Source organism: Aulonocara stuartgranti (assembly GCF_965226115.1).
Source record: "Aulonocara stuartgranti genome assembly, chromosome: 23".
Lineage (NCBI taxonomy): Eukaryota > Metazoa > Chordata > Actinopteri > Cichliformes > Cichlidae > Aulonocara > Aulonocara stuartgranti.
Window position 1 is genome coordinate 50,951,173 of NC_138958.1, and position 24,156 is coordinate 50,975,328.

The 24,156-nt window shown below is 39.5% G+C and overlaps 2 protein-coding genes across 3 annotated transcripts; both read left to right on the forward strand.

Moving 5' to 3' along the window:
- The first annotated feature begins 4,681 nt into the window (after positions 1-4,681).
- Positions 4,682-7,378, forward strand: LOC309699748 (C-X-C chemokine receptor type 2-like). The gene is made up of 2 exons (XM_082522902.1): positions 4,682-4,754; positions 5,429-7,378. Exon 2 carries the CDS (start codon positions 5,431-5,433, stop codon positions 6,490-6,492), a length of 1,062 nt encoding a protein of 353 aa, XP_082379028.1. The 5' UTR covers positions 4,682-4,754; positions 5,429-5,430; the 3' UTR covers positions 6,493-7,378.
- Positions 7,379-7,795: 417 nt separating this feature from the next.
- Positions 7,796-23,199, forward strand: slc19a1 (solute carrier family 19 member 1). 2 transcript variants are annotated; one of them, XM_082525743.1, is made up of 7 exons: positions 7,796-8,062; positions 8,879-9,000; positions 10,256-10,843; positions 14,597-15,377; positions 18,286-18,478; positions 19,095-19,236; positions 21,512-23,199. In XM_082525743.1, exons 3-7 carry the CDS (start codon positions 10,559-10,561, stop codon positions 21,701-21,703), a joined length of 1,593 nt encoding a protein of 530 aa, XP_082381869.1. In that variant the 5' UTR covers positions 7,796-8,062; positions 8,879-9,000; positions 10,256-10,558; the 3' UTR covers positions 21,704-23,199. The 2 variants fall into 2 exon arrangements, with proteins under 2 accessions (XP_082381869.1, XP_082381868.1); XM_082525742.1 differs by lacking the exon at positions 8,879-9,000.
- Positions 23,200-24,156: the final 957 nt, after the last annotated feature.

Sequence of the window (24,156 nt, forward strand, 5' to 3'; positions counted from 1 at the left end):
GGGTTAACACATATATGCACATAGAGATGAATGGAATCCCTGAATCATCCAGATGAGACACACCCCCTTCAGTTGTTTTGTATGCTGGAATCAGGCTGTTTCTTTCACATGGTCTTGCACAAATCTCGTCTACTTGTAAAATGCTTCTGACACAGTAAACAAAATTCCACACAGGTTCCTCAAAGACAGTAAAACTGAAACTGCGTTCGTTGGCTACAGTTGCAAATCAGGTATGAACAGAGAATGGATGGCTCCTAAAAATAGAAGGAAATTCATTCCTTATCTGAAGTTAATGACAATTTTTCCATTAACTTGCACGACAGAAACCATCTTAGAGGGGGAAAAGATGTTTTAACAAATAGATATCTGTTTTTATATTTTTAAAAATCTATAACTTTGCTTGTTGACTGGCTAATTTGGCATTAGGTCAAGTTAGTTAAGGCAGAACTTGGGAAACAGACACAAACGGCTCCTCACAAACCAACTCCACGTGGGCCTCGTTTTTCTTCATTTAAAAAAAAACAAAAAACAATGAATTAATTGCATGAACTGCTGCACACTTTCATTTTTTTTAAGATACTAGAAAAGGAGTAAGCAAGGGACAGAAGATGGTTGCAGTTATATTGTTATGTATTGTTATATCCCCCTGAAGGCAGGGGAATGCAGTTGGTTCCATTTGTTTGTCTGTTTGTTTGCAGTCTAGTGTCCACAGGTTTCAAAAACATTATTTTCACATTTTGTGTGGTGACAGATAACAGCAACAGCTAATTTCATTTTGGTGAAAATTGAGTCAATGTCAAAATCAAGTTCAAGGTCAGACCAAATGTAAAAGTTGGTAAAAAAAAAAAAAAGTTCACTCTAAATTTAAACTTTTATGCAAAATATTTTATGGATAATCTTCAAACATCATAACAAGGTACTAAAGTTGACCTTGAAAAATTTGTTCAATAAACCATATTGATTAATTCATCACAGGAAAGGGCATCGAGAGAGCTCTACAGCACACTTTTTAATTTTAATACATCGCTACAACGTCACTACGATGCGTCTTTTACTACAATGTCACAATGCCATAACAAGCCGATGTCATCACGCTGTAATTAAAACATCATAAAACATAACGTTTTTTTAAATAAAAAGGAATAAATAAAAACATTTTTTCAGCTGGACTCATTAAATAAAGGAGCATATAATATCACACTAATTCAGCATTACAAACAGCACAATCAGTTAAACATACAATATACAACATACACAATATAAAATAAAGTGCAGCTCGCACTCTTATACTCTTATGGTATTTTTGAGAATCATGAACATTTCTTTTTTCAGTTTTCAATCAATCATTCATCTTAGTTTTTGATATGATAATGATAATATCATAAAGAGCATAAAAAATAAATAAAAAAATTATAATGCAGAACAAAACTGACTGTCAGGAAGGTGAAAACAAACTGATGATTCAAAGTGAAAGCAATCCGCAGGGAAGTATAAAAAACATCAACAACCCCGTCCCAATCCAGACATTCACAATTTACATTCTAAATGTTTCTCTGTGCTAATTTAGAAACAAACTCATTATGAGAGGTACTTAAATCTATTGTCTGTAGCTGCCGGCATTAGCACTTGAAGGAATGTTGATGGCAGTCTGCTGAAAAGAAAATCTGACTTCGCTGGAAAAAGACAAAAAAGAACCGAGGTGTCAGTCAGGCATTTGGCAAAAACACCAAAGTCTTCCTGGGAACCTGCGTTCCCAAGAAGCCAGAGCTGTGTGCCAAATTTCACACTGATGTTTACGTCTTTTAATGTGTGTGTGAATGGGTGGATGACTAGTTGTGTAAAGCGCTTTGGGGTCCTTAGGGACTAGTAAAAGCTCTATACAAATACAGGCCATTTACCATTTTTATGAAAAGCAATGCAAATTGCAAAGTTCGACCTGTACAGGTGCGAGCAGTTGGCACAACAAACATGCTGAATGCAGACTTACAGGGCTAGTTGGACATTTTCAAATATCATTGTTACTATGTTTGACTGTCTATAAGTATAATATTATAGATACGTGAAATATGTGTTTTTAGCAGAGGAATTCAGTTCATTTTTACTGATTGTTTTTTTATCACAAGCTAAAGAAAGCAGAAGAATCTAAACTGAAAGTAAACTACAAAAGCATCTCCTTTTACCCTCATGTCTCTGTAGTCATTTAACCGTAACACTGCAAACACTTGATCAGTTGAACTCCAGGTGTGACGCACGCACACACACACACACACACACACACACACACACACACACACACACACACACACACACACACACACACACACTGTTGACCCAAACTTTGTTTGCTAAACTAACATTAAATTAAAAACAGGCCATTCTAGTTAGGGGACAGTTGTGCTTCCTGGCACCGTGACGATAATGTAATTGAGTGAGGTTGAGCTTATGTTCTCAAACAGATGGAGCCTACCGGCTGGTTATTGTGTGCTTTCCCTCTGACAGCCTGAAATGATTCATGGAGCTGAAGAAGAGGAGTTTTTTATATATACTTGAGCATGACGGGCTGTCATAGAGGCACTTTGGTCCCCTATCGTTAGATGTATGATTTTCATTTTTCCTCTTCGTACTCATTGGTGTTTGACACAACATGTATAACAATGCTCGCCTAGAAGTTCTCGTGAAAATAGCTGAAATAGCGATGCATGTGCATAAACATGTAGCCCACCTGTCAACTACCATTACCTAACAGCAGCCACAGTGTGAGAAATGAGTGAAAGGAAAACAGGACTTTTGAAATAACATGTCAGTGTTTCATTTCCAGAAAGTGACACAGCTGATATCCTAACCCACTGATTTGTGAAACACCTTATAGCTGATTACCCAACGAATTCCTGTAGTCAGTATTAGTGTGACATAAAGATGTTTTAAGGACAGAAAGGAAAAAAAATCTTTCTTTGATAATTATCAGCAAGTTTACAAAATGTGAGTGTCTGATTGAGCATGTGAGCCTTTTTCCTTTTTCTTCACAGATACGATGGCATTAAAAATGGAGGAAATGAGCACGGTGGGATTTTTTTTCTTCAGCGATGTGGAAATGGAAAAAAGCCCCATCAATTTTCAAAATAAAGTTTTCCTGTAACACTTTGTATTTGGGTGACGGATGATTGGGATCCAGAGAAGAAGAAAAAAAGAAGAAGAAACTAGCGTGAGACAAAAAACAGTAAATGACACACAACAAAACACAACATGGAAAAAAGTCACAGAAGTAAACTGCTCTCAGTCATCACCCTTTGATTTAGTTGGATCATCTTATATTTATTTCATTCTTCTGCTTTTATTCTGTTGTTTTAACAGACAATCTTATGATCTACTGAATTGCTTTAATATGCACTCACCAACCACTTTATTAGGTACACCTTACTACTCATTTCTTCATGGTTCAGCGAGCTGCTGGAAATACTCCTCAGAGATTTTGGTCCATATCGTTGGGACAGACACAGCTGCTGCAGATTTGTCCATGACGTGACTCTCCTGTTCCACCACATAGTGTGCTTTGTTGGATTGACATCTGGTGACTGTGGAGGCCGTCTGAGTGAACTCGCTGTCATTTTCAAGAAACCAGTTTGAGATGATTTGAGCTTTTTCATGTGGTGTGTTATCCATCAGATGATGAGTACAGTGTGGTCATAAAGTAACACTATTACACCACCAGCAGCTTAAACCATTGATGCAAGTCAAGATGGATCCATGCTTCTATGTTGTTTACACCAAATGCTGACCTGATCATCTGAATGTCGCAGGAGAAATTAAGATCGACCAAGCAGTCGCCAAATTTTGATGAGCCCATACTAAATATAGTCTCAGTTCTGAGTTGTTCGCCATCGTTAGTGGTGCGCTGTGATCTTCTGCTGCTCGACGTGTCGTGTGCTCGGAGATGCTCTTCTGCATTCCTTGTTTGGAACGAGTGGTGGTTTAAGTCGCCTTCCTCAAAGCAAGCTGCCTGCTCTCTTCTGAGCTTTGGCAAAAGCGATTCGTCTTCGCCCAGAGAACTGACGCTCACTGAATATTTTCTCTGTTCACTTATTCACTTATTCGGTAACCTCTGATTGGCTGATCTGATATTTGCTTTACCCATGTTAATGAGCAGTTGAACAGGTGTTCTTAATAATCTGAGTGTCATAGTTTGCTAATTAGAGCTTCTTTAATATATTTAACTGATTAATACATTTACATTATAATGGGATTATCAGTTAGCAGCTTATTCCTGTTTTTCATATAGCTCAACGACCAAACAGGTGAGCTTCACTTATGCCTGATACCTTGTGATTAAATGAACACAAATAAATTCATGAACTACCAGCCTGTCTCATGTGTGGTTTTTTTTAACCAGTTCACCATCTTTTCAGACCGCAGTTCCCCTCTGGTACAAAGAGTGTGAAAAGTCACAGATGTTAATAATTACCTGAAGAGAGTTGTTGCTGCTGTAAACTGTCACCGTGAGCAATCACTGTGACACAAACTGGAGAATTCATTTTATATTTGCGTCTGTGCTCTAAGTATGTGTCGCAACGTCTTCATTTAAAGACATTTCAAAAACATGTGATGACACAAGCTGTATGCTGTGTGCTGTAACACATGGGGGAAGGAGACAGGACATTGGGTCAGTGCTGCGCAAAATCCCCAAATTGTATCATGTTTAAAGAGTTGCTCTTGAACATCAGACTCATTTGGGTGCCCAGCCTTTGTCATCTTTAGAGGTGAGTGTCTGATTTAACACATTCTTCTTATATAGATGGGTACACATGAAAAAATGAATAAAAGGGCAGAATTAAAGTGATAAACTGGGACTTTTTATATATAAAATTACATCATATATACCAAATATCATACCAGAAAAAATGACCAAAGACTTTTAAGCTACGAAACATATTTTAAGCCTTCCACTTAGGAGCTGATACAATAATCGTAGCTTATATTAAACAGATATTTCTCTGTAATCTAATTACTGAGTCACTGTATCAGTGTTTCCTAATTGTGCTGCATCTCATTTAACTTTAAGTCTTATTTTCATTGGACAGTCACGCTATGTACAATAGTACAACAAAATTGGAGTACTGAAAGCAAATTATAATAAATAAATACCACATCTAGAGAATAAAATATATATAATATGTGAAAAAATAAAACGAGTTAATCAGATCAGGTCAGGCACTTCTCTGGAGGTTATAATTTATTAAAGATGTTCTTTAAGCTGTCACAGTGGTAGCTGTTTAGTTCAGCACAAGTTTGATTTAAAGCTACGAAAGGCAACTTTTGCAACCACAAATTATACCATTTTTACAAGTCAAAAAAAATTAACTTATGTCCATACACTTCCTGTGTTTGCATAGTGTTGGTAGTGCACTAATATCATTCTGTTTCCCATCTACAGCCATGTCATTTTTCTATGAGTTTGAAGACAATTACTTTGAAAATGACTCCATTGTCAATGGGTCCAATGCATCCAGCACATACACTCCAGATCTAGATACCTTAGAATGTGGATACAAACCAATGGAACCTTCAGCAGCTATTATCCTATGTAAAATCCTCATAGGCATCTTCTTACTGGCTATACCAGGAAACATGCTGGTAGGATGGGTGATCAGGACCAGCCAACAAACTCTGACTCCATCAGATGTGTACCTGTTCCACCTGACCATAGCAGACGGACTGATGGCTCTGACGCTCCCGTTCTTTGCTGTAGCACTGATCCAAGGATGGATCTTTGGAGACTTCCTGTGTAAATTCCTCAACCTCGTCATGGATGCAAACTTCTACACCAGCATCATCTTCCTTGCCTGTATTAGCATCGATCGTTACCTTGTGATTGTGCACGCCAGGGAGACACTCAAGAGCCGTCAGAGGATGTGCAGCAAAATGCTCTGCACAGCGGTGTGGGCCCTCGGTTGTGCCCTCGCTCTTCCTGCTCTTTTTAATGATGTCAATAAGAAGATGATTTGCTCTGTGAGCTTTGACATCGGCAGCTCCACCGTATGGCGGATCGCCACTCGGGGCTTCATTCATATTTTTGGCTTTTTGGTCCCTGCGATTGTCATGATCTCCTGCTACAGCATCACTGTTGCACGGCTGCTGCTCACTCGTGGTTTCCAGAAGCACCGAGCCATGCGGGTGATCATAACCGTGGTGATTGCATTTCTGCTTTGCTGGACACCATACCAAATAACCATCATGGTAGACATACTGCTGAGGGCTAATGTAGTACAGTTCAACTGCGCTATGAGGAGGTCGGTGAGCACAGCGGTGGTTGCAACCCACTGCCTGGCTCTGCTACACAGCTGCATCAACCCTTTCCTCTACGCCTTCGTGGGAGAGAAGTTCAGGAAGAAGATGAAACTGCTTCTTCATAGAAAGCTCAGACAGGAAAGGATGTCAGGGTCAAGGTTCAGCAGGTCAACATCTCAGACCTCAGAGGGCATTGGAACAGTTCTCTGAGCACTGGGTGAATTTTTTTTATCTCAAGACTTCTAGAAAACAAACTGCTTTTAAATATATAAAAGAAGGAAATATTGGTCGTTTTAATTTGTCTAGTTGTCCAAAGTTTAGTTATTAGAGTAAATCCTCTCTGCACCATTTAATACATATTAATGCCACCGAATTTGCACCAAAATCATGGACTGAATAGCAAACATGGCCACCAGTAGAATCTGTGCTCCATTAAAAAAATGCAAGAGCCATATTTTTTTTATTTGGCTCATGTAAACTATTTAAAGTCTTATGTAGGGGAATTTGGACCTGATGATGTCATCTTACAGCTGTAAATATCTTTTTTTTTCCATTTCCTGACTTATTTTTTTTTTTAGGTTTTTTTTTTATTGCTTCTGTTCTTTTTTATATTGAACTTAAAAAAAATCTTAACTTACCTTTAATGTATCTAGTCTTGTTTGCCCTCACAGTTTAGATTTTAGATTTGAATGACTTCCTGCTTTTGCTTGTTTGCCAAATCATGTTGGAAACCATTTGTTTTTAAAGGTGCTGTATGAATAAAACTGTTATTACTATCATGTGCGAGCAGCTAAGAGGATTAAATACATATTCAAGAAATAAAATGTAGCTTTTTATGACAACTGGTTTTTAATTGACTAACATTTTTATCTATTAGCTACTATTGTTACGCACAATCAACTAAACCAACTGCGACTTATGGTAGATGGTAGATTACTTATAAGGGTTTAAAATAAGATGAATAATTACAAAGTCCAGGTCTCTTTTCTCTTGCTGCAGGGTAGTGTGGATATTGTGTATTATTTAAATGTCCTTGCCCAGATTTCATATTACGTTTACGTGCTGCATTGCTGCCATCTAATGGACTCACTTTGGTAATAAGGAATTTCCTCTATCTGGATCAAGTTCATGTTCATTTTTACACACAACTGAATTCTGTGTCATTCTGTTTCAAATCAAATTAAATCTACTTGTTACAACTTGTATAAACATTTTATGGTATAAAGTTTGAACATATATAAAAAGTTTTCAAGAGATATATTTTTCAAAAAGGCCCATTAAAGCAGGCTGAATGTATATATAGTGTATAGTATTTTTTTGTTTCCCAAGAGACGTTTTACTGTATTTGGAATTCGGGGGTGACTACTTATGTAAACATGCCTGGTCCATGACTGGTACAGGCGTAACTGGGACATAATAATGCCTCACTGAACCACTGATCAGTGGGCCTTGATCAGTGGTTGTTGATCACTGATCGGCAGAAGCAACAACTTCACAGCAGATGGCGATGAAGGCAAAGGAAGTTCTGCTCTCTTGTCTCAAGGGTTACCGCAGCTTCACGCGGGATACCCTTCCTGGCGAATATGAGATATAAATAAAAATCAGAATTAGAAGAGACTCTTGTGCATGTATAGTACACAATCTACGGGTTACTGTTGTATCAAAAATCCAACTCTATTGGCTTTAGTAAGCGACATGGTAGAGATCAAGGCTAAAACTAGTTTTCCCAGAAGTCAGAGCGAAAGAAAGAAGGCGCTGCATCTCAAAAGGAACGCACAAGGTATGCCTTGTTCCTCTTCGTATTTACCAGGATTAGAGATATGTAAACTCCGCTTCATTAATGCAAAGTCTGTCTGATGGTGTGACGCCAGATAGGTCAGCTAATAGCTTCAAACACTGTCATTTATTAGTGGCAGTGAAGGCGTCACGACGGCACTGTTTTTATGCCCATGTGCTATTAGCCAGTTGGCTAGCAGCCTCAGTTCGGGGTGATTGAGCTACAAACTGAAGTCGGCACGTCTCGGTCGTTGTTCCAGCAGCACAAACAAATCTCCTAAATACAGCCAGGTTTGGCAGCTAACGTAGGAATAAGTCGAGCTAATGTGAAACACTGACATGCTAACACACTTTGCTTCCCTGTGAAGTAGTTGTGTAACTTGTTGTTCCCTAAAATTTGGAAATGAGGCTGAAGTTCAGTCAGGAGAAAGCCAGATCACTCCTGGAGTTGTGCTGATGTATCACGCTAAAATAAATAAAGAGGTAAGAAAATTGTTTGGTAAATTTTGCCCAAAGTTTAGCAACATTAGCATATAAATGCACAATATTTGCGAGTTTTTTAGTAAGTCAGTAAACAAGATTAGGCTACCAGTCTAATTGAAGAAAAAAAAAAACTCAGATTATTTTCTTAAAAACTCATTTTTTCCACTTCGGTGAAGGAGCTGCCATTAAAAAGTCATGCTTCAAGTTACAACAACACATACTGGGGAAACGTTACATAGGTGAATACGGTTTTCCACGTCTCTGCGCATGCTCCGTTTAACCTCCGCCTAACCTGCCATGTATCTGAATGTTTCTGCCGCTCATTTATATGGAGTAGGTAGCAACAGTAGCACCAGGTTACAACCAGCAAGATCCACGGTTTCCCTCGGAGTTACTCGAGTTCAGGAGCTTCTCCTTCTCAGTGAGCCTCACCTGGCGATTCTTCGAAAGAGCAACAGGGTTTGCAGCAGCACCAGACACACTTATCAACTAGAAACAGCATGCTTTTCTCATCTATCTATCTGTCTGTCTATCTACAGCCCTCCACTGAATAAGTGGAAGATATTTAGTGCATTAATTATAAAAAGCTTCACCAGTTGTGGTTATTTTTTTTATCCTGATGTGATTGCTTATATAGAGCTTTTATATATAAAGCTTTTAATACTAGGCTGCAGTCAAACGAGGCCACTGCACTGTTGTTGTCCTTTTCACCCACAAATTAAAACATATTGCTTTTGTCTTAATACAACAAGGAGGCAGTTTCTGCCAGATAGCTAGCTGAGCCTGGATACTACTTCTAGTAGTGCACAGCTACATATAACAGTGCAGATACAGCCGTGTAGGGGCATGCAGGGTAATATCTACGCCAGTTAGAACAAGCACTGCGGCAACACCTTGGAATATAAGGGAGCATCTTAAATTACCCTTAGTGGTATCTGTGGCTGGATTATTAGTAGTGTGTTGAGGCCATGGGTTAGGTACGACATAACCATATAAACCAGGTGTGTAAAAGATAAGGCTTGGGGCCCAAAATCGGACAGCAAAGACTCCAGTCTGGCCAGCTGGATGTCTTTGGAAAATATAAAAAAGGGTGTACATTTTGGACTTTCACCTGTATTTTCATTAATTTTACAGTTTTGCCTACTGATTGTACCTGATAGAAGCTATAGTTTCTGCTTGCCTACTCAGATGTGACACTGACACAGACTAAGAACTATAGTAGATTGTTTTTGTGGTAAGATGCCTCGTAAACACAGTGTATGGTTATCGCAAAGCACATGAATGAAAAACTTAAGTAGAAAATACAAAAATTAATTATAACTTGGATTTAAACATCGTGGAAGAACTGCTTGTTTTCTTTTTTGTTTTTTAAAAAAAGGCTTTCATGCCCCTCAGGCGTGCAAAAGTTGCACTGCCGTCACTGTTTTGGAAGGCGCAGCAGACCAGCATTGATAAGAGTTATTGATAAGTATGGAGACACACAGGTCAGGTGGATTGCAGTTCTAGGAAGTGTTTTTCAATATCTTCCAATATTCATGGAAACGCACAGAAACATTTGGTTTACTGCAACACGTGAAGAAAACTGTCAAATCGGGGGTGGCAGCGCTTTGCATGAAAATCTTGTTTGTCACACAGATTAATAGTAAGAGTTAAAGCTAAGACCTGCTGTGTCAGAACAGACTGCGCAGCTCACATGATTGATTTTGTTTTTCAGGTGAACAATGACATTGGACTGAGCGGCTGGAAAGCTTTCTGTCTGACAATGTCAGAGAGAGGAATGGAGCAAAGGTCAACATTTTCTCTTACTCGCCAGCAGCAGCATGTAGCTTTTTAACCAGCTCGTCGGATGGTTCGTTCTCTCCAGTTCAGCCCTCTCTGACACAGAGAGGCAGAGGACTTGAGTTTGTTTTCTTCATAAATTCCAGGTGGAAAGTCGGCAGCTTTTCTTATCGAAAAGAATCCTCGCATGCTGATTTGATAGCGTGAGGGGGGGAAGAAAAAGTTACACGCCTGTGCAATGGTAGCAGAGGACACAGCAGGAAGTGGGGACAGATCAGATGGGGAGAAAGAGATGGATCAGAAAGCATCTGAAGACGCCGAGCGGCAGGAAGACGGGGATGTAGCGATGGCCGCCACTGCCGCAGAGTCTCCCTCTGGAGAGGATGAAGCCAGAGATCCCAGAAAGTGGAAGTGGTCTGTGATTTTCTTGTGTTTCTACGGGTTTATGTCATCCATAAAACCCGGGGAGCCCTTCATCACGCCATATCTGCTGAGCCCTGAGAAGAACTTCACCAGAGAGCAGGTGAGTGATGCACATTTCTCTGCGTAATTTGATGAAAGTTTGTGTTGACTGGTAACCTTCCCATTAGGGCTGGGCCATATCCTATCGTTCACGGTAATACCGGTATAATGTTAGGCAATGATAAGAAAATGAAATATTGCGATAAAATATGGGTAAAACACGCATTTGCAGTGCCTTTGTTTTCACACGCGCATAGCGGAAAAAGCACGGCGACAACAGAGAATGAGAAGGGCGAAAGCGGATGAAACAGATGAACCAGAACTGGTTTGTAAAAATGCTGCAGCTTCAGTGGTGTGGAACTGGTTTAGCTTTCGTCTGTCAGATACACAACAAAGCACATTATTTGGTAGAGCATGCTAGCGGGCCGTCGTTATTACCGAACCGATTTTATGTGCACGGCGCTTGAAAATCTGTTAACAATGTTTTAGTACGACTTTGCTAAGCTAAGAAGCCGCTTGGCTTGATGGATTGTCGGAGCATTACAGCTATCGTAGTCAGGAGCCTCGTGCAATAATACGTACTGTGCTTCAACATGATATTACCGTATTGTGTGTGTATAACCTCTTTTTAAGTTTTGTGTATATTATACATGGTTATGCTGAGGATATGTCGGCCAGTTTCCACTGGAAATGCCTTTTGGTTAAACTGTCAGCAAGGAATTTGCATTTGCACTGTTACATGTTTATATAACTTTAATGCAGATAAAAAACAGCTGCTTGTTTAAGTGAAAATACATTGATGGGGTTTTTTGCACTAATAAAGTTGTGGAGTTGTAAAGTATTTTGCCTCACGTCAATTATATCGTCAGTTATATCGTTATTGCAAATTTTCAAATGTATATTGTGATAAATATTTTTGGCCATATTGCCCATCAACATTACGAGAGACAAGACCTTCCAGTTACAGTCCTGCTTACAGGAGTTTTGCAGAGTTGAAAGTCATGAGCAGTCCAAAAAGTTAACCTCTGAGACTCTAACAAGCTCTGCAGTTAAGCATGTATTGCATAGAGCTGGGCGATATGAGATTTTTTCATATCACGATATGTTTTTTTCATTTCAGGCGATAACGATATCTATCACGATATAAGCCAAATAACTATATTTGTAAGATTTAAATGTGCCGTTGCTCACAAGTAAAATGTGAAATAATCAGCAGCTTGTTTTTATTTAAATATTTATTTCCCATAATAAGTTCAACAGGGTAGATGTACTTAAGGAACATGAGACTTTTTCAGATAAATAAAGGCAAATATTGCAAACTACACAAAAGGCAGCCGCTAAAGCGTTTAAGTTTCAAAATAGAACAAACGAAACAGACTAAATTGTCAATTCCACTTAGAAACAAAATATTAATTCTAAAAATAAATCTTAGTTTGTTTTACAGAAGAACAGACAAAACTGACTAACTTTTGTCAGTATCAAATAAACTGAGAACTAAAAGGAAATTCTCAATCTCTCCTTGTTGTATAGCTGAGCTTTTCAAACAGTTTTAACAGTTACTTTAGTCTGACAAAAGCCGAATGACGAATTAGCGCTTCCAGTCAGAGACTGAGGCTACGTCCACACGTACACGGGTATTTTTGAAAACGGAGATTTTCCGTTTTCGTTTTAAAAAAATAATCCCGTCCACACATAAAGGCAGAAATGAAGGAAAACGCTGCTATGAACATGCCAAAGCAGCAGGTGGCGCTAGATTCCTAACCGTGCAGAAATATTGGCCAATCAGAAGTCTAGAAGCCTCGGTGGGAAAAAGTAAACAAAGCTGGGGCATAGAAGCAGAACCGAGTCGTATGTGTGGAGGGACAGTAACTGTGTGTATATGTAAGCATTTAAACACTGCAGAGAGTAGAATTAACAGTATTGTAGAAATTCATTTCACCGAAACAATAACGTGGCGCACAGTGTGACGCATGCTCCAGTTTATTGTATTTCCAGACTTGCTTTCAGCACAATTTACAGTGCACGCTACTCTGTTTTTTGTCAGACTTGAAATACCCGAAATACCTTCACACTACGGAACTTCTATGGCTCTTCCGTTCGACAGTCTCTCCGGCGTTGGAACCATCATCTGTTTTCTCTTCGGTCACGCTCGGTTGATTTTTCTAGTCGGCACACTCATTTCCTCCATTACCCGCTGGCTGCTTCCCAAACAAACACACGTGCGGCTTGGCACTTGTGCTGTACGTAACAAGTCACGCGACGTGAAGCTGCGGCTGTGATTGGTTCGGCTCTGCGCTACTTAATTTGGATCGGCCGACCTTTTTTTTTTTTTTTTTTTTTTTTTTAAGAGGACAAGAGCGGCGAGGTCTATCGCGATAGCTTAATTTCTCTATCGAGTAAAAGTTATATCGCGATAGATATCGTTATCGTTCTATCGCCCAGCTCTAGTATTGCACAATAGAATTAATGAGTTCCATGTGGGGAGTTTGCTGATCCATCTTACTGTGGTCAAAGTTCACATTCCTTCAGAGTGGGTCAGTGCATATGTGGAGTTAGACTTGTTTGTAGAGTGGGATCACTGGAAAGTGATCACTATTCTTGTTTTCCTATTGGCCTGGCCATAAGCACGAGGTGAGCTGCCAATGTGTCGACAGCATGTGGAAAAACACTTCCAAAGACCAGAATAGCAGGTTTACAGCAGAGCTGAACTCCGTGTAGAAATATCTGTTTACCTGTGAGGTTATTTAAGAGCTTTAGTCCATCGATTTTCCTGTTTTTGGGATTCCAGGGAACAAGCAGTTTATCTGTCATCAGTCCCAGTGAAGCTGGCATTTGTGAAACAAACATCAGTGCCAGACAGATGTCGATGCTTTAACCAGTTCCACTGTCATGAAGTCAGCTGTGATAGAAGTCAGTTAAACAGAAGGTGATTGGGGTGAATCTAGGGCTGGGCGATATGGCCTAAAATCCATATTGCGATATAATTTGAAGCACGTGCGGTAACGATATATATCGCGATATATTCTTTTCTTCTCTATAACGTGTTTTCCACACTATAAGGCACACTTAAAATCCTTTAATTTTCCCAAAAATCGAGAGTGTGCCTTATGTATGAATCCTGGTTGTGCTTACTGACCTCGAACCGATTTTTGGCGTGCAGAAATCTGTTAAATGTTTTAGTACAACTTTGGTAAGCCACTGCTTGATTGATGAAGAAACACAAAGGGTTTCTTTATTTTTTTCACATGACTGCACAAAGTCATGTGAAATTTCTCTTTTTCACCCCACTGAAGCCACAGCTGTTATTCATCAGTAAAAAAACCCTCCCCTTTATCTTGTACACTGTTACGACTGTTACTGTGACCAACAGTGTGTATAGTTAAGATAGAGGCTGGTATTTGCAAAATACTAAAGTGATGCAGAATTGTGTTTTGCATCGAAGCTCTTCAGCAACTACTCCGGCAAAAATGCAGAACATTTGCTTGATGAGGATGGTCAGGGGATTTTGAATTATTGGTTGGCCAAAACAAGTAATATTTGCATTTGCATTCGTGATCTTTGTCATATTTTAATTGTATCTTAGTTGTATCCTTACAGATGTGAAGAAGAATGCCAGCAATGTTGGTTTTTATTTACAGCTTCGTTGAACTTTCTTTAAACCTTCTTTTAAAAGTAAATAAACGGTATATTTGAAGAAAAGTTGGCACTATTTAGGGTAGAAAGTGCACTGTCAGAAAGGTTCGTGTAAGACTCTAGCTTGATTTTGCTTTTTTTTTTTTTTTCCCCACGCCTTATTTGATTGATTTATTTCCAGGTGACCAATGAGATCACTCCAGTGCTGACGTATTCCTACATGGCTGTGCTGGTACCAGCCTTCCTGCTAACGGATCTTCTGCGTTATAAGCCGGTCCTGATCATTCAGGGCGTCAGTCAGGTGGTCATCTGGATCATCCTGCTGCTTGGCGGTACGCTGCTTCAGATGCAGTTCATGGAGTTCTTCTACGGCATCACCATGGCCTGCCGTGTCGCCTACTCCTCCTACATCTTCTCCCTGGTCAACCCGGTCCTCTACCAGCGCGTGGCAGGCTACTCGCGCTCCTCAGTCCTCTTGGGGGTTTTCACCAGCTCTATCCTGGGCCAGCTGTGCATGTCCTTGGGAAACATCACCTTCTACACCCTCAACAGTATCTCTCTGGGGTTTGTCAGCTTTGGTTTGCTGCTCTCACTGTGCCTGCCCTGGCCTAAACGCTCCTTGTTTTTCAACCGGACGAATCAGGAGGAAAAGGAACTGGTAGAAGTAGCCACCAAATCTGAACTGGACAAAATGAACCCAAAAGATGGAGGGCCATCCTTTGCTGCCCCCCCATGTCCTGCGTCAACCTGGAAGGATTCTGTGTTTATGCAGATGCTTCTGGAGGTTAGAAATGTGCTGAAGAGGCCAAACCTGAGGCTCTGGTCCCTGTGGTGGGTGTTCAACTCCACAGGGTATTACCTGGTGCTCTTCTACGTCCACATCCTGTGGAACAAAGTCTACCCTGCCACTGAGAACAAGAACGTTTACAATGGGGGAGTGGAAGCAGCTTCTACATTGCTCAGTGAGACATTTCCAGACATTTTAAAAAATAGCTTTACACAAATAGTGTTATTGAAATTTAATTTGTTTTGTATCCAGCTTGGTGTTGCTGCAGCTTGCTACATTTAGATACAAAAAATGTAACAACTCGTGCAAAGTATAAACTAAATCTCAGCCATTGTCTAATTTAAAGGCTGGCAGGATGTATTTAGCTTTGCAGTGATAGCATCAAACAACTACTTAATGTAGGACACAATCTGCAGGACTTTTATTTTTTAGGAAGAAAAATCTATGCTAATGACTCTGATAGACCCCCATCTTCATGAGAGACTCGGATCGAAGCAAAAGTGTGATAGGAGATAATTGGGTGTCTTTTTTCCAGGAACCAATTTGAGAGGGTCAGGAAGAGCTGAAGAATGATGATATGTGTTGTTATTTAAGACTAAAGTAAGGACTTGTCCACACATATACAAAAGTAGCTTTTGGAGTTTTAGGCTTTTATTCAAAGCAAATTCACTTTCAGATAGCTGAAAAAGGATGGTTTGGGTCCAGGCTAGATATAAAAGATTGACATAGCCAATGTAATGACACCCAGGCTGGTGTTTTTGCTCACCACATCTAGTGTTTTTTGTAATCAGAGGGTCTAGCTGAGGAGTAGCTCACTAGCTTTGTTAGAAAGATGGTCACATCCTCAAACTTAATTACACTTGTGTATTGAGTCTGTTATGTTCTCTGTGCAAGTGGCCAGTGTTGTTACCAGCATACTGATGTGTGGGGTTCTTGGGTTGCTGTAGTTGGTGAAGTTTCTGTCTTTGAGTCGATCCCAAATGGAGGCAGCAGTAGCATCAGGGAATACTCAAAAGGAAACAATGGTACTGAATGGGCCAATCAATGTGACTGTGCCGTTACTAGGGCTGGGTATCGTCACTGATTTCTAGAATCAATTCGATTCCGATTCACAAGGTCCCGAATCGATTTGATCCACTATTCGATTTGAATCAGGGAAATTTTGCCTCAGTCAGAAATATTCTAATTCTGATCACGTATCAGTACATTTCCATATTTTTATATCTGTAAAAAGCAAGCTGACACTTGCGAGACTTTATCAAAGGTGTGAGCATCACAGCTGATGCCTTTGTGTCAAAGTAATTGAGGATAAAACAGAAAAACATGAAGGTGGTTTTCCTGGCCTGGGATTTTATGAAAATATTCTGCACTAGATCAAAAACGAAAGAAAACCGTTAATCAACATATGAACATTACATGATGCTGCTGAAGTGAAGCAGCATCATGTAGCCCCCCCAGTCATTACTAGGGCTGGGGCACATTATACCGTTCACGTCATAATGTCAGGCAATGATAAGAAAATGAAATATCGCAATAGAATCTGGGTAAAACGTGCATGCGCAATGCCTTTGTTTTCATACGCACATGGCAGAAAAAGCATGGCGGCGACAGAGAACGAGAAGGGCAAAAGCGGATCATTGAATGAAACCGATGAACCAGAATTGTTTTTTAAAAACGTGCTACTTCAGTGATGTGCAACTGGTTTCGTTTTTGTCCGTCAGATAGACACCAAAGCACTTTTTTTTGTAGAATATGCAAGCGGGCCGTCCTTACTACCGTATTTTTTGGACTATATAAGACAACCAAAAATGTGATGTCCACATATGTGGACGCCAGGTCCGAGGAGGTTAATGCACATAAAAAACAGCTGCTTGTTTAAGTGAAAATAAATTGATGGGTTTTTTGCACTAATAATGTTGTGGAGTATTTTGTCTCGCATCAGTTATATCGTTATCCCAAATTTTTAAATATATATCGTGATAAATATTTTTGGCCGTATTGCCCTGTCCTAGAATTACATTTCTGGGGTGATGCATCAGTCCTCCCCCAGAGCCATGTTCTGTTGGAAGGTTTTTCTTCTGTTAAAAGGGAGTTTTTCATCCGCAACACCTTAAAGGCCGGTCCGTGAAAATATTGTCGGGCATGAACCGGTCCGTGGCGCGAAAAAGGTTGGGGATCGCTGATATAAAGTGCCCTGAGGTGACTGTTGTTGGGATTTGGTGCTAATATAATAAATACAGTTGAATTGAGCTGTAACCACTTGAAAGCATGCTCTAAAGTTGGGCTTTTAAATATGGGAGTCTGTGGGGACAAACCTCAAGTTTTAAGACCATTAGAGGATCTGTAGTTCTTGGAAATTAGAAGGGTGACAATGAGCATTTGACTTAGGATATCATCTATCAGTGCTTTTGATTGGGTCATATTGTTGGTTGAAAATACTTGACAGTATTGAGTATTATTATTATTATTACAGGGAAACACAGATTCAAGTCTGCTTTCTTTTGAATCTTTTTTTTGGGCAAAATCAGATGAAATGAACTGTTGGATTTCTACCTATGATTCTGATGATTAGCTTTTTGAAATGATCTTTTAAATAATGTTTGTAAAAAAGGTATAGGCTCAAAATGGTTTTCTAAAAGTGTAGTCCTGAAACTGACGTGTGTGTTAACATAAACAGAAGAGCCACTGCAGTAAAGGGTGCGCTCAGCTGTTTGGGAGAAGCTTAATAATTGATTGGCCAGCCCTACTCTGTAAGGGATCACGTCAGCTTTAGACGGCAATAATTGCACTTTAAACAGTTGTAAAGATTAAAGGTAGCAGCTTCGATAATCTGGATGTCATGTGTAAGTAATGAGGTTTGATGACAAACGTCTGATAATTGAACAGTGATTAGGAGACTTCTGTGCTGCTGCTGATATTTTTATGACAAGAACAGACTAACGTATGTCCAATATGAATAACTTTCATTTTATTGGTGACAGTAGTGCTTAGCCGACTGCTTACTCAGTCCCTCTCTACAGATTACTTGCTCTGTGCTTTAACTTAATCAGTTTAAAGACTATAACCTGTTTATTTTTCTGTAGGTGCTATAGCGTCCTTTACAGCAGGCTTTGTCAAAATTCGGTGGAACATCTGGTCAGAGCTGGTCATTGGTATCATCACAGCGGTGCAGGCCGGTCTGCTGCTTCTTATGAGAACCACAGACGACATCTGGGTCTGCTATGTTTGTTATGTACTCTTCCGAAGCTTCTACCAGTTTCTGGTGCCTATTGCCACGTAAGTGCCAAAAACAATGTATTATTTAAGATGCATCTGCTTACGATGATCTTAGTTGTAACTATGCTGGATTAAAGTTAAGTGCTATAGGAATGTGGCCAAAACTGTGGTGCTTATTATTGGAAGATTTAGGCCAGAAATATTTGGGGGGAAAAGGATCAGAAGCTAAACCACAGCTGCCAATATCAACTGCCACGAGAAACTTCACTCTGAAACGACTTTTTTCTTCTTCTTTTTTTCAGTCTTTGCTCAAGCAGAATGAAGGATAACGATCTATTATAATGACATAAGCTGACATGTTTTGTGCTGTTGATCGTACAGAATAGGTCCTCTGGTGTACATTTTTTGTTGATGATTTATACCAAGTGATAACAGCATAATAATGAAGAAAATAAATGTAGCCCTCAGCTAAACTCGTAATGAAAACGTTAATGAGATAACACAGCGTTCGATCTGATAAGCCTCAGTACGTTGTGTCTGTCTACACTAGTATTTTATTGCTTTAACTTCATGTAATTTCAAATAACCTAAATACATCTACAGCGAGTAAGAACATACAGCGTATCATACATTTATACAAGACAGTTGCTCATGCTGGATGTTATTGTCTTGCCAGTTTCCAGATTGCATCGTCACTCACCAAGGAGCTCTGCGCTCTTGTGTTTGGTATCAACACCTTCTTTGGGACAGTGCTGAAGACCATTATCAGCCTGATCTTTACTGATAAGAGGGGCCTGGCCTTGGACGTGCACTCTCAGGTAAAACAGTCAAACAGCAGGGATGTTTCACACCAGTTGGATTTGAGAGTCCACATGCAGTAGTATAACTGGAGTTACAGTTGTCAGAAGTTTCGTGCTAATGGTGAATGTATGTAAAGTCCTGATAATTTTGGTCTGTTAATATTTTTTTTAACTTAATGACTTGAAAAAAACAAGAATTGGGTGCACACGTTGGAATTTATTTTAAATTTTTTCTAATCCACAAAGGATGAAAAGTGTACGTACAGATTTCAGAAATATACATACACCCCCAATAATATTAGATTAAGTTTTAAATGTCTCTCAGTAAGTTGCACCTTGACCACAGGTAGCTTTCAGTAAGCTGATCGCTCTTCTTGGCAGACTTGATATAGTTCAGTTAAAGTAGTTGGTTTCCTGGAATGGGCGCAGCTTTTAAGTATAGTCCACAGATTTCTTTTCAGTAAGGTCGAGGTCGGGGCTTTGGGATCGTCATTCCAGGAGCTTAATGTTAGGCTGCTTTATCCATTCCAAAACCAGTTTTAATGTGTTTGGGATCATTGTTCTGGTAGAACACCCAACACTGACCAAGTTTCAACCACCTAGCTGTTGATCTGAGGTGAAGTTGAAGAGTTTGGAAGTAGTCCTTCATTATTCCATCCAATTTGTGCAATGTTCCAGTGCCACCGACAGCAAAACAGCCCCAGAGCATAATGCTACCACTACCATGCTTGACAGCTCATACACTGCTCTTAGGTTTTGAAGCCTCGCCTTTACTCCTCCAAACATACCTCTTGCCATTGTGGTCAAAGACCTTTGCAAAGTGGTGAAAAATTAGAATAATTCGTGGTTACATGCAGTTGGAATCTGCAGTTGTTTAGAAATGACTCCAAGAGACCTCCCCAAATTGTGTAACTTGACAATTCTCCCAAGTTGTTTACTGAGTTCATTGTCAAACAAATGCTGCTTATGCTGCATAGATAAACTCCCAGTTATAGTAAATCATGATCATTAATGAGAAGTTGGTAGGTAGCCATGTGAAATTAAGACATTGTAGAAACTTCAACACTTTATTAAAATATTCAAGTGAGGGTATGTCTATATCTGAGTCCGTATGTATAATTTCGACCCTCTGTGGGTTAGAGAAAGTCTAACATAAATTCAAACGTGTTTTCTGAAGATGTATGCTGCACAATCACTCCACCCTGGAAAAGGTTCAATGAAAAGCTCAAAATTATCATGACATTCATGCTCATGATGAGTTTTTGTAAACTTCTTACCACAACTGTATCCCTAATGTGGTCTATTGGTGTAGTTTTATGTTGTGCATCAGGGCTGTCAAACTCAAATACACAGTGGGCCAAAATTCAAAACTGGATCAAAGTCGCGGGCTAACGTTAATATTCATTGAAAAAATCTTCCTCCAAATATAACAAGGAATCTTTTCTTATGGACTCAAACAGTATGGAACAAGCAAAGCTTAATACTAAACAATATATTTAACTTATATAAATGTATATATAACTTAATATTGCACACATGCAAAATCAAAGTTCCAATTAAATAACACATCAGTGGAATTCATTTCTTAAATAAAAACTGTATTTGCAGCCTTCTGAATTAAATGTTATCATTCATCATATTTTCATCATATTCTCCCACCTGCTCCTGTTTTTATTCTTTTAGCCATTTTGGGATCGGTAGCATGGCAGTATTTGCATGGTTGCTATGACTATTGTCAACAGAGGAGAGGGAGCTAATGAGTCCTGTTGTGACTGATGCACCAAAACACCAACAGAGCATTCTGGGAATTGTAGTATTAGCAGTACATGACCTGTGTAATCGCAGCAGGCCAGCTCTAATAGTTTTGTATGGCTTCACGGGCCAAATGCAATTAGGCTGCGGGCCAGAGTTTGACAGCTGTGTTGTACGTTAAAACATCTGGACAGCTCCCTCAGTTGTATGTGGAAGAACCATACACATCCATGGGTGTAACCCACATGCTCAACTCTGCTGCTCAACCCACAGTGTAATCAACCAAGCAAAGATTTCCTTGCTTTTGGGGAAACTTGTTAGGAGACTCGTTTCTGCTCCCTCCTGACAGCTGTCAGTGGCCATATTTCCAAACCATTATTTTGCCATTTAACAGGTTCTTTACTTCATTATCGTATTCAAATGAGAATAGTGTTGTTGTTTTTTTGCCAGTTTAGTGGAAATTGGATTAAAATTTTGTTTGGGCTAGGATCTCATGAGGTGCAGGATAAAAAGCCTCATCCATTGCACATCTCTCTTACAGTTTCTGGTGTACTTCTTTTACTTCACTCTTCTTACTGTCGTCTACTTTGCCTGCGCTGCTGTGGTCATCTGCCGTCACTACCGAAACGAGCGGAGGGGAGGAGTAACCAGGGACCAGCCCACGCCCACGGAGCTCAGCCCTGTGGTGACAAACAAGGAGCTAGAAACTTTGTCTAATGGCAAAAGTGCCTAACCCTAAACACAAGAGGAGAAACGTGTAGTTCCATAACATTGTTAGACCAGTTTTACTAATAAGCTCGTGAGAGTCACTGAGATCAGTGTTTTAGCCCCTTCATACACTCAGGTGGGTTCAGTGATGCCTCTGAGCCTTAATCAGAAGTGCCTCATGTGCAGCGACTCCAAGAGTGCAGCAGCTTGTGTCTGAGGAGAGATTTTCTAGCGTAATTTGCTTTTAAAAAAGTCACTTTGGTGTTTTTAGACATTGCTAAAGCAGCCTGGGACCTTTAATATCACAACCAAGATTTCTTAGAAAACACGAAACAACCTTGTGACATGCTGGAGTGATTCTTTTCTATAGTCAAGGCTCACGAGACACGACCACACTTGTTTTTAACAAAACACTCCTATTGTACTTTGTTACAATTACTGTGTTAGTGGCATTTTTAAAGAACATGTGAGTATGAATGCACCTTAGTTATTGATGATGATTATCACAGTCTGACATCAGTGTTATGGGATCGGTAAGATCTTCACTGCCGATCATTTCAAGCAGCACACTGCAGATTTTGTGCAGTGTACTCTGCTCAATGCAATGTCGTCTGGTGTCTGTTTGTATTGCAGGAGCAGCACCACAGACAATTGCAATAATCTTCATTTGATACAATCATTTCTTTTTTCTTTTTTTAGGACTAATTAACATTTATACACATCTTTACAGAAAATTAAAACCTGTTCTCAATTTCAGTACCTCAGTCAACTGGAGCTGCTCGTGAGTTTGTCGATAAGTTCAGTAAACAACAAACCAAGTAAAATTTGTAAAACCTGATTTTATTTATTTTTGGTCAATGAATGGCTGTTTTTCTTTCTTTGCTTGTGTTTAACATTTAAACATGCTGGGTCAGTGCTGTAGAGCAGTGGCTCTCAAAGCTGGGTCTGTGATTCTTTGGAAAAGCAACATGTCAAGCTTTTTACTTCCACACTTAGTAACTTTGGCTCAATAGAAGAGCGTGTTACATATCAGAAGATTTAAACATTAATAGGAAACTTAATGAGGGGATTCCTTTGAAAGGCTTTCCCCTCTAAATGGCCACTGACCCCAGAGAATTTCAGAGCCCCTGCTCCGGAGAACACTAGAGGCAACAGGAAGTGCAGCGGAAATGTTAAGTAGGTTTTAAAATGACTTTGCTTGATCACTTAAACAGAAGATTGAGTTATTTCTTACAGCAGATGCAATGGTAGTTTGTGTTTACTGCATTGAGTATTCAGTGGGATGATACATTTACTGTATAGATTTGTTCTCTAGCTTCAGTTCAGTGTTAAGTGCATTTTCACTTGTGTTGTAAAATCAGGAGTATCTGCACTGCCATTGTGTCGTTTTAGTGTTTGAAGGCAGAATTTTGTGATTGACATCATTGCTGAAAAATGACTATGAACATGTCTGAGTGCTGTAACAAGGAAATGAGATGTTTGTTTTTTATTCACAAATAAATTACTGAGTGGATAAAAACATGCTGCCTCTGTCTTTTTTTGAGTGCAGTAAACCACATTTACAATTTGACACCATGTGATAGAGCTTTAGTGTCTTTAGTGTTTAGTGTTTTTTTAAAACCTCTTGTTTTATTGTCACAACAATCGCTTGCTCGGATCAGCTGGGGGTAAGTTTGGGCTTTCAAAGCTGTTGCCAACAAGCAAGATGCAGCATTTCCTCTGCTGGACAAACTTTACAACGTCAACACTGACTATGATTGAAAGGCATTTCTCCTCTTTCTACTTTAAAAACGTTCATTCATCTGACATTGTAAATGCTGATACCGATATCATTAAATACAATAGCCAATATATCAGTCTGACTCTAATTTATAACTTTTTGGAGCTAAGATTCGGTTGAGACCGAGCCACTCGGTGGGCAGGAAAGTTGATGGGAAAGCCGAGGGATGCATTTATCAAACGGGGCATTATCTCTGTGACACTATCCTCCTGTGTACGTCTGCAGCAAAAATATAAAATGTAGATGTAACTCAAAAAAATCTCTGTACTGATATGAGTTGATATTTTGTTGATTTTAGGCATTTAAATAGCCGATATTCTTGTAACCAAATTTGCAGATATGAATACAGTCGAGTGTTCAGTTTTAGTTGCTTCTAGTTACACTGTGTTAAATGACCAGATATACAGATGTTTGCTCAGCTGCAGTTGCTGCTCACAGCGTGATCACACAGAGCTCTTTGATTCTTATTTATTTTTTGTACATTTCTTAGCAGGAGGCCACTTATTAACTGGACTGTTTGTACAGCTGGTGTGATGATCCTCCCGTGTGATGAATGTTTAGCCTGAGAATCTGCACATCACCTGGTTTCTGCTTCTCTAAAAGTACAAAATAAATTCTGAAATAAATAATGTTGAAAAGTACACACTGAATCCCCCTTTTTCAAGTGATTATAACACAGTGGATTGTTACTGTAATAT

What these genes read in the sequence shown, in the direction of transcription:
- slc19a1 (XM_082525743.1), top strand. Translation starts at nt 10,559, where the DNA reads ATGGTAGCAGAGGACACAGCAGGAAGTGGGGACAGATCAGATGGGGAG. An exon ending in AGCAGCTTCTACATTGCTCA is followed by an intron (nt 15,378 to 18,285) that starts GTGAGACATTTC and finishes ATTTTTCTGTAG; the next exon opens with GTGCTATAGCGTCCTTTACA. An exon ending in TTTCTGGTGCCTATTGCCAC is followed by an intron (nt 18,479 to 19,094) that starts GTAAGTGCCAAA and finishes TTGTCTTGCCAG; the next exon opens with TTTCCAGATTGCATCGTCAC.
- LOC309699748 (XM_082522902.1), top strand. Translation starts at nt 5,431, where the DNA reads ATGTCATTTTTCTATGAGTTTGAAGACAATTACTTTGAAAATGACTCC.